The 9500-nt window shown below is 30.9% G+C and overlaps 3 protein-coding genes across 6 annotated transcripts; 2 read left to right on the plus strand and 1 right to left on the minus strand.

Moving 5' to 3' along the window:
- The first annotated feature begins 1519 nt into the window (after positions 1-1519).
- Positions 1520-2422, plus strand: LOC109857172 (39S ribosomal protein L14, mitochondrial). Of its 2 annotated transcripts, none has more exons than XM_020433251.1 (3): positions 1520-1611; positions 1797-2025; positions 2121-2422. In XM_020433251.1, the coding sequence occupies exons 2-3, from the start codon at positions 1839-1841 to the stop codon at positions 2372-2374; spliced, it is 441 nt and encodes a 146-aa protein (XP_020288840.1). In that variant the 5' UTR covers positions 1520-1611; positions 1797-1838; the 3' UTR covers positions 2375-2422. The 2 variants fall into 2 exon arrangements, with proteins under 2 accessions (XP_020288840.1, XP_020288839.1); XM_020433250.1 differs by having other exon boundaries at positions 1544-1691.
- A 382-nt stretch (positions 2423-2804) lies between these two features.
- On the plus strand, positions 2805-5698 carry LOC109857169 (ankyrin repeat and SAM domain-containing protein 3-like). Of its 3 annotated transcripts, none has more exons than XM_020433244.1 (7): positions 2805-2973; positions 3162-3611; positions 3911-4147; positions 4235-4423; positions 4506-4935; positions 5049-5334; positions 5510-5698. In XM_020433244.1, the coding sequence occupies exons 2-7, from the start codon at positions 3539-3541 to the stop codon at positions 5633-5635; spliced, it is 1341 nt and encodes a 446-aa protein (XP_020288833.1). In that variant the 5' UTR covers positions 2805-2973; positions 3162-3538; the 3' UTR covers positions 5636-5698. The 3 variants fall into 3 exon arrangements, with proteins under 3 accessions (XP_020288833.1, XP_020288834.1, XP_020288835.1); XM_020433245.1 differs by having other exon boundaries at positions 2805-2922; XM_020433246.1 differs by lacking the exon at positions 2805-2973 and having other exon boundaries at positions 3560-3611; positions 3918-4147.
- A 1513-nt stretch (positions 5699-7211) lies between these two features.
- Positions 7212-8564, minus strand: LOC109857183 (uncharacterized protein C18orf63-like). Its single transcript, XM_020433267.1, has 5 exons — positions 8417-8564; positions 8078-8234; positions 7704-7881; positions 7426-7543; positions 7212-7341 (listed from the first exon to the last, which is right to left on the minus strand). Exons 1-5 carry the CDS (start codon positions 8551-8553, stop codon positions 7212-7214), a joined length of 720 nt encoding a protein of 239 aa, XP_020288856.1. The 5' UTR covers positions 8554-8564.
- Between the last annotated feature and the right edge of the window lie 936 nt (positions 8565-9500).

The raw sequence follows: 9500 nt of genomic DNA on the forward strand, positions 1-9500 counted from the left end.
GTCGTTGGAAACTATGTAAACGCTGAAAACGAGCTGAAATCGAGCGAAGGTACCAGGGAAGTATGTCTTGCGAGTAGGTATACGCGCCAGCTCCTGGGCGTGTACATAGCACGCTTGACCCCACCCCGCGCGCGGCAGCCATTACGGAGCACGCGCGTCGGCCATTATGGAGCGCTCGCGCCTCAGCCAATCACCGCGCGACTCACGGAGCGCAGNAGGTGTTGGGGGGACGCGTAGCCTCGCCCACAGATACCTCTCGCATTACCTCTTCGCACAACATGTGTTCCTAATACTTTCAGCGATTTTTCGAGGCTTTCAGAGGACGCGCAACTCACCTTACTCGCTCAATTCTCTTGCTATTTCTCTCTCTCTTGCTTAATTCTCTTACATTNTTTCAATAATTTGTCAATCTTTAAACAATAATTTATAAATTTATTATAAATATACGTATGTATATAAAACATACTATTTATTATTAAGGATTAATAGATGTATGTGTATATACAACGTACACGTAAAAATAAACAGTTATGATAATGTAAGTAATCAATTTTGATGCATATAAATTTATAAATTATATATGCATAATTATATATGCGATATAACTTATAAATTATATATGCGTAATTATATGTATTAGCGATATAACTTATAAATTATACATGTGTAACAGTAAAATGTATAAGTAATTATCATATTTTGTATATTGAGAAACAATAGAAAAAGTAACAATAAATTAGATTGAGTTTGCAATGTGGTTTCCAGCACCAAGGATTTTATTATTCTGTTATTATTACATAATATTGAAAATGTTTCCATTATTTTAAGTTGTTTGAGAGTCCTGGGCACACATACTGTATGAATTTATAACAGAAGTTTATATACAAATACATAAACTTTATATATCTTTTTGATAAATATATATTACATATATAGTTATTTTATGTTTATTAAATATCCTTGTGTCTATAAAATGTTACTATTAATGATTAAACTTTTGCAAGTATAACTTCAAATATACCACAAATGACACACAACTTAATATACAAAAACCAAAACAAATATCTTTTACAAATTATTCTAATTATAAACTTAAAGCAAATTATAGATAGAAAAGCTATACATTTTATCACCTGCAAAATATATAACACAAACAAATTACGTATTTGTGTTACTACCGGGAATTTTTTCTTGGCTGTCGATACACTTTAAACATGTGCACTTAAAAAATATGTGCACGTAACAATTCAGCCTTTAATTATTTCAATTCAATAAAATCTTACGTATATAACATATACATTGCGACGTTAGTAACCATTCTCACAATCGGTCTCTTTTTTTAAAGTGACCATTTAAACTCGTGCACATAGCACAGAATAGAACCGCACGCTGTGGACATAGCGCACCGACATGTCGTTCGTGGACTGGCTGCGTAGTTCCAATGTATACCACCCGTGGACATGCGCTAGTTTACGGGGCGGAAAAGTGATTACACATTCTCTTATGGACCTGGCCGCTCTCAGGCTTTTCTCTGCTTATACCTTCTTAAAGCTTAAGTCTTAAATTCTTATTGTAAACGACGCCTTAAAGTAAAAGAAAAAATTCCTGCTGGTATTGTATCATGTGTGAAAATGTGACAAGAAACTTTTGATTTTGCAGTAGTTATTTAGAATCTTGATAAATCTTTCTTGGTAGAGTAATTATAAATAATTCTCATTACCCTGTCTAAATTGATTGTTACGGTTGCACTCACTAGATCAAAACACAAGGTTATGTGTATTCGTGAAATGTTTCAGATTATCCTGAAGAGACAAAGTGTAAGAAATAATTGCAACAATATGTTGTCACATCCCACAATATTTAATATTACAAGAAACATTTCTACATCAAGCTCTATGAATCAGATAATAAAAATGTCTCGATTAAGAGTGGTGGATAACAGTGAAATTGGAAAAAAAGCTATGATGGAAGGTAAACCACCGAAGTGCATACATGTCTATAATAAAAGAGGAGTTGGCATGATAGGTAAGATAAGTTAAAAGTTTTATGCAAAAAAAAAAAAACTATTTCCTTTTTGTATAGAAATTATCTCTCTCAAATGTGATATTATAATTGTTTAGGTGACAAAGTTTTAGTTGCAATAAAAGGTGAGAAGAAAAAGGGCATATTAGTTGGATTGAAAAAGCCTCAGAATCCTAAAGTTCCTAAGTTCGACAGCAACAATTTAGTGCTCATAGATGACAATGGGACACCTTTAGGTACAAGAATACAAGTGCCCATCCCACATATACTCAGAACAATATTGAAAGAGAAAACTCATAGTAAAGGAGCAGATTATACCAAACTACTAGCAATTGCATCCAGATATGTGTAATATATCTTATGTGTATATACAAGAAATTAAAGAACGTATCTCACAAAATGTGAAATAAAGTATTATTTAAAGCAAATCACAAACAATTTTCGAACAATATGTATAATTGTCAAAAACTTAATATTAGGTGCGAATATTGGTATATTTCTATTTTTTTTGTTTTACACTTGAAGGGATTTATTTTATCAGAAAGTTAGAAAGTCTGAAAGAAAAGTCAGATTTTAATATTTTTGGTATTATATATACACAATATTGGTAAAGTATTTTAAACGACGCGCCGAGCCGAAACGGTAGTGTTAAGCCTATTCTACATTAATCACAAGCGCAAACGCAAGGTATAGATCTTGTAAAATTGACCAATCAAGCTGGTCAATTGGCTGATTTGATCAATACGTTTAGTCAATTCTACCAGACCTGTTCCTTGCGTTTGCGCTTGCGATCAATGTAGAACAGGCTTTAAGCAGGATATACCCCTAATCGCTTTCAGACTTTTCTCTGATAATAGTGCAAAAAGAGAACTTGACGAGATTACTTACCCCTTGAATTATGTGAGTTACTTGACTGTTGCGAAACTCTATTGTAAATTTGGACTTTCTCTGGTATGTTACTCTGCGTGTTCAAACATGAATCAATATCTAGAATCATATATGTTTTCTGTAATTTTGCAAATTTTGATAGTTTTAATAGTTTTAGTTGTGTATTATCTTTTTCTAATATTATGTTGTTAGATCTTATTTTAGTATTATCATATATTGTTAAATTAAACATGAAAACGCGTTTTTGACAGTTAACTACAGTTACACGAAGAAGAAAAGAAAAACATGCTGAAGGTCGCATGTTTGAAGCAACAATATTCAAAATAATCAACAGTGTTATACGAAAAGTGAACGGAATTAGAACTGTTTTCTCAATTTGCAAGTATAGAAGAATTTATTAAAATGCGTAACGGAAAGTTTTTATAAAATACACATAAAGAAATAATATATAAATATATCGTAAATAAACATGTTAGAAAAAACCTTGAATATGTGAGAAAATAAAAGCGCATACGTAATGTATTAATATTGCATACATATTTTTTGCATAGAGTGTGTGTGTTATATTAATTTACATATAATTTACATATAATAAGAACATTTCGGTGCGTTTCTATAAATTGAAACAATGTCAAGAACAGAATCACACAATAATAAAGAAGCTGTAGAAGAAGAAGTAATCGCGGCGATGCGGGAACACGGTAAGTAATTATACAAAGTTGTGTTTTATATAATTTATTTGTTTTATATAAAAATTAACTTTCAAAGTGTATAACCGCATATTTAATACAACAAACTCGTTTGGTTTTTCATAAGGATTAGTTCGATCCGACTTAATTTAAACTAAAACTTAATTTATAGTTAGAGTGTGTATTTATATAAATACGTGTAATAACTTGTTGCTCAGTGTTAAATATCGCGCACGTATCTTTTGAAAATTGAAAATATGCAACATATTTTTTCCCAAAATAATCCCAACAACTAACTGGTCTGTTGGAAGGATATAGTTTAAACGCCGTAAATAATTATGACGAGAATTTGCTGCATATAAGCGCAGCGAACGGTTGCTCTAGGATCATAAATGAAATCTTGAGTCGACAAGAAAACTGCCGTGTCATTGACAGAAAAAATAAATTCGGTTGGACTCCGCTAATGCAAGCAATTCGTAATGGGAATATCGAAAGTGTGAAATTACTCTTAGAGAAGAAGGCCAGTGTTGACGAAGTGACTTATCTTGGTAAATAAAGCAAATCACATGCGGTTAAATAAAGTTATGTGTGTGTATGTAAAGGAAATGTCAACATTTTGTTTTTCACGTACACAGGTATGTCTGTCCTTGGATTAGCTGCTGCGATTAGCAAGGAAATGTTTGAAATAGTGTATAACGCTTGTCCGGACGCGTTAGCAAACGCAGGTAGCGACGATATTACTCCATTATGTGTGGCTGCTATGAAGAATGACAAAAAGTTGTTTTTTCAATTGATGGATTTAGGGATACCACTTGGAATTACTAGTGAGATGATTATTTTGGTGCTTAAAATATTTGAACATTTTTAGCAAAATAATGTGATTGTAAATCCACGTACTGAATGCAGATGAGTACACTCGCATCATGATGAGGCTTTCAACGGAACAGGAAATAAGCGCTCTAGTGGAGGGACATTTATCTATGGACGATTATTGGAACGATATATCGGATAATATCCAAGTGATGAGCGATCAAGACGTCGTTGACAAGACTGAAGATCCAATTTTCAAAATTGAAAAGCATAAAAAGCGAGATCTAAATCTGAACTTATTATCCATGCCTAACGAGTCCAACAAAGGTTTAATATCACCGAATTTGACATATCACACCGTGCCATCTCCGGATATTGTTTGTTTTACGGATATTGATCTCACAAAGAAAGCGAATATATTTTTTCAAGATAAAAATTTAAGCAAAGAAACTTCGGAAAGTGATTCGCAGAAGTGTCTTGCGACGGACGAGTATAAACTTAAATTACTTCCGATCAATGTAAAGAGGTGAATTAATTAACAGTAAATAAAATTTAAACAATTGTTTAATCCACGTTTCGAGTATCAATTGAATATTTCTTAAGTATGATATATTTTTGTCAAATATTTTGTGCGCCTAGATCACAATCGGCACGATCCACGGATTACGACAGCAAGACTTTATCATCGCACGATGATCCAAATAATATCACACTTGGGTTCACACCCGAATTCAGTCCTCTCAAATCGCCTCACGTGCCTCCTGATGTCAATGAGGAAAGCGTATTTGGCGATAGCACACCGACACCACCGCGATGCAAAACACCACCAAAAGGAATGCTCTTAAACTGGCAACAGACTAAAATGATCATGATACTTAGATGCTTTGGATTGAGCCAACATATTCCTATATTTCTCGAACAAGAAGTAAGTATTATTTGCACAATGTGTTCGAAGTTGCCAAAAATTATCATAGTTCTTTTCTTTTATGAGTGTGTATCATATTTCTTTACTGTTATAAATTATAATTATTGTTTTCAATTACTTTTTTATTACTTTTTTTTTTATTTTTACTTTTCTCTTTTCTTATTTTACTCCATAGGTGGATATCGATCTATTTCTAGCACTTACGGATCAAGATTTGATAGAAATTGGTATTGAATACGAAGGAGACAGACGCGCTTTATTAGAAGTAATAGAAGAATGTAAACGTCGTAAAGTATATTAATATTTAATTATGTTTAACTCTAAATTATATTGAATACAATTTCTCTATTATATACGTATTTATATCTTTTTAGCACTATTTCGAGTTTTATAATTTATAACTACTGTTTATTTATTTACTCAAATAATTAAATAATTCTATTTGCACACATATATTGTATGAGTTTTTTTTTTTTTTTTATTTCCGTTAATTTTTTTCCTCACTGCAAAGCTGGACTCATTTCTCTCATTCTCTGTACGTAATAGTTTTAATAGTATGGGATAATGATCTGTTTTAGTTTTTTCTTGCGTCAAAAAATTAAATTAATTATTTAATTTTATTGGACAAAAAAGTATTTTTGTATTACCAATAAAGAGCAACTTATAAGATATGAATAATTGTTACGTTAAGAAACAAAAACCATTACCTACTGATATACATATATGTACGTGTATATTAATAATTTTTAAAAATTCTTTAACAGCTTTTCTCTCAAACTTAATTTATCGGATTTCTTTTCTTGTGTGTGTTTTATGTTTGTCACCTCCTTTAACATAATATTAATTTTTACATAAATATTATTGTATGTATATTTATACATATATAATCGTCGTATTTCTATGCACATGCAAATTATATGAAAAATTGTTACATATTTACCACAGATTTGTTTTCGTTTTCTTGTTTCTCTTGATTAAAGTAACATGATTTGGTTTCAGTGTTTTGTACATCTGATTTGCTAAGTACAGTGTTATCTGCGTCGCGTAATACTGTCGAAATTTGATCAGTAATTTTTCTCGGTATAAATTTGCACATTGGACTGTTATTAAAGTCAAAATCATCAATTTCGGCTTCACATATAAGCGAAGACTTCACTAACGATAATCGTGGCTGTTTCGTGGGAATATCGCACGTACTAAACATTAGAGGCGTTACATTGCTCGTTTTTCTCGAATTTGTGCCATATCCTGTGTCAGCGGTTAGCATTTTGTTAGATCTTGGTAACGTTGGTATTGGTGTATAATTAATTGTTTTATTAATCTGATCCTGTCAAGTAAATGTTATGCATCAAAAAAGTGTATAAAGTATTCTTTTTATCATAAAAACTTAAAATATTTCTAATAATATACTTTTTAATAATTTACTTAAAAGAGAAGAGAGAGAGAAAAAAAATATGTATACACAGAATTATATGTAAATAAGACGTTTTCTCACTTCTGGAAATATGTCGAAATGCGACCCGCATAGTTTAACTACATTTCTTTTTAGATCTGTTACGAAGTTGTAAATTAGAGGCACTGGATCCGTTGCAAACGGAAGAACTTTTAAAGGTCCTGAAGTTAAGCATGTCGCAGGATATACAAATATTTGCTTGAAATAAAAAAATTTGACATCATAAAATAATAATCCTTCTTCATATTCAGGCAATGTATAGCCATGCTAAAATAAAACAAATAATTATTTTATGAAATAATTTAAAATTACGAAAATTAATTTATCACAAGTTTTTTATAACAGAAAAGTTAATTCTATTAGAAAGTTTTATAAAAGAGTGTTAACTATGTGATTATACGTTACAAAATGTGATATTAATTTTTTATGATATTAACTGTAGATAATAAATTCGTACTACATTTGTCCAATATTCGCGTAGTTCTTTGTAATTTTTAAACGGATGATTTTCTTGAAGGTTTTTTGATACGCACAATACGTTTGCCATTCTCATACTATAAATAAGTATTTATTTACATGATTAACTGACTGATATAAATTTTCGAGAGTAACAATTTCACGTAGTCATGATAATTTACCTTGGCAAAACATGTACCGGCGGATGTAAATCACCATATTTTAACAACTGTGCTGACTCATGTTTTATAAATGGTATTTTAAGATTTACAGCTTCTAAATAAAGCCGAGATTTATCATCTACAACATTTTTATATTTATTATCTATTGTTTGTCATTGAAGATTGTAAAATAATATTATTTTTCTTAACGCAGTTTAATGTTGTTAAAGTACAACCAGTATAAAACAATTGTAAAACAATTATACAATCATTATAAAACCATTGTAAAACAATTATACCATAGATTTCCTTTATATTCATTTTTATTGCGTTAACATTTTCTGTGGAGCTAAGAAAATTTTGTCCTTTGACAAGATACGATCCAACTTTATTCCACTGTGATGTTAGTTTGCACTCCAAAGTGTAAAGAAGACACATTTTATAAATATAAGTTGGAATCGGGTTTAGCAAATCCATCTATACAAGTTTTACATGATAAACAAATATTAGAGCTTTGTGTTTTCAAAATATACCAATTTGTTTAATCTCCAACAGCATGGATGGAATATCCTATTGAATATTCTCAGGATATTATTTATTAAATGTCTATGAAATATTCTTGTGAGATATCGTGTGTTATGGGATATGTGTGTGTGTGAAATATATTCTATACCACTTGTATATTTCGCATATTGCAATAATTTTGAAAATTGGAGTCTTCAAATATCTCTTTTTCTACGATAATGTACATGATACCGCCAGTTTCACGAATTTTTTGATGACTTGTTATTGGAGCAGCCATTGCCTGAGGCATTTCTCGAATAAATTGTCTAAAAGTAATTATTTCAATATGTAATTGAAATAAAATAATGTATTGTGTATATTACTTATTTTATTTTACAAATTTATTTTAATATTATTTTATTTTATTTGAATTGCGTTTTACATATGTATTATTAATGATCTCTTTCTATAAAACAATGGATTTTTATAATTATGTTTGTATAGTTACCGACACTTGAGCTTGTTTAAACAAAATTCCGAATAAATCAATGTATCGTTTTCGGAATTAATAATGTTGCAAATTGCGCAGCAAAGATCGTGTTTTTGTGGTGTGTTAATAGTAAATACTTTTACTATAGAAACCATGATTACTTTTTTAAAACTTTACATTCAGCAATGTAAGAAAATGAAATAATTCCACGATACAATATGAAGTTTGTTTCGAGTGAGTAACATTTACCGCCAAACTGACGATATACTTTTGGCCTTTGATTGGCTGCATCCAGAAACACAACCGTTCACTAAGCGGCTATTTAGCAATTTATTGTGATTAGTTGGATTTAAAGTAAAAACCACTCACATTCGATTGCTACAAAGCAGCTGTTCTGCTGAACGCAGCTATTGGGTGCGTTCAGACAACTCAACGTTTAAAAGATTATCACTTATGATAGGACTATTTTTCAAAATCTAATGCGGTTCCAAAAGTATGATCCAATCAGAAGTGATTATCTCTCAACCGTTGTGCAACTGTTGAGTTGTGAAAAAAATAAGAAAACCATTGCAACTTTTCGTACAACATAAATGTGATATACCAGAAAAGATGTGATGGTCAAGAAAAGAATCTTATTTTAGCGAGCAACATCAGAATTCGTGGAGTGTGGTCAAATATCATCTCCTTTTACATCATCATTTGCTGCTCTGGTTTATAAATTTTATTTTATTTTCTTAAAAAACTTCAAGCGAACCTCGGCGGCCGGTTGCACGTTAAAACGATGAGGTAAGTACTTATGTTCGATATCAAGAAATATATTTGCGTTGAGATATTATAAAATAAAATTTAAAAATGTGATAATTCGATTCTGTCGAAAAAAATCAGCAAAACATATCTTCAGAACAAATAATTTGTCATTCTCTATCATTTTTTATAGATATTCTTTGCCTCGAGTATTCCCGTAGACATTACCGACAAATCTGTATCGATGTCGTTTTATTTCGAGACGAATTACGGATTGCCAAGCGAATGGAATTCCACTTACTACTATTACAACGGAAGTTATTTCGAAAAACGAAGTCTCAGTCGTCAACTGATATAC

Source organism: Pseudomyrmex gracilis, unplaced genomic scaffold (genome assembly GCF_002006095.1).
Source record: "Pseudomyrmex gracilis isolate BER0280 unplaced genomic scaffold, ASM200609v1 scaffold_149, whole genome shotgun sequence".
Lineage (NCBI taxonomy): Eukaryota > Metazoa > Arthropoda > Insecta > Hymenoptera > Formicidae > Pseudomyrmex > Pseudomyrmex gracilis.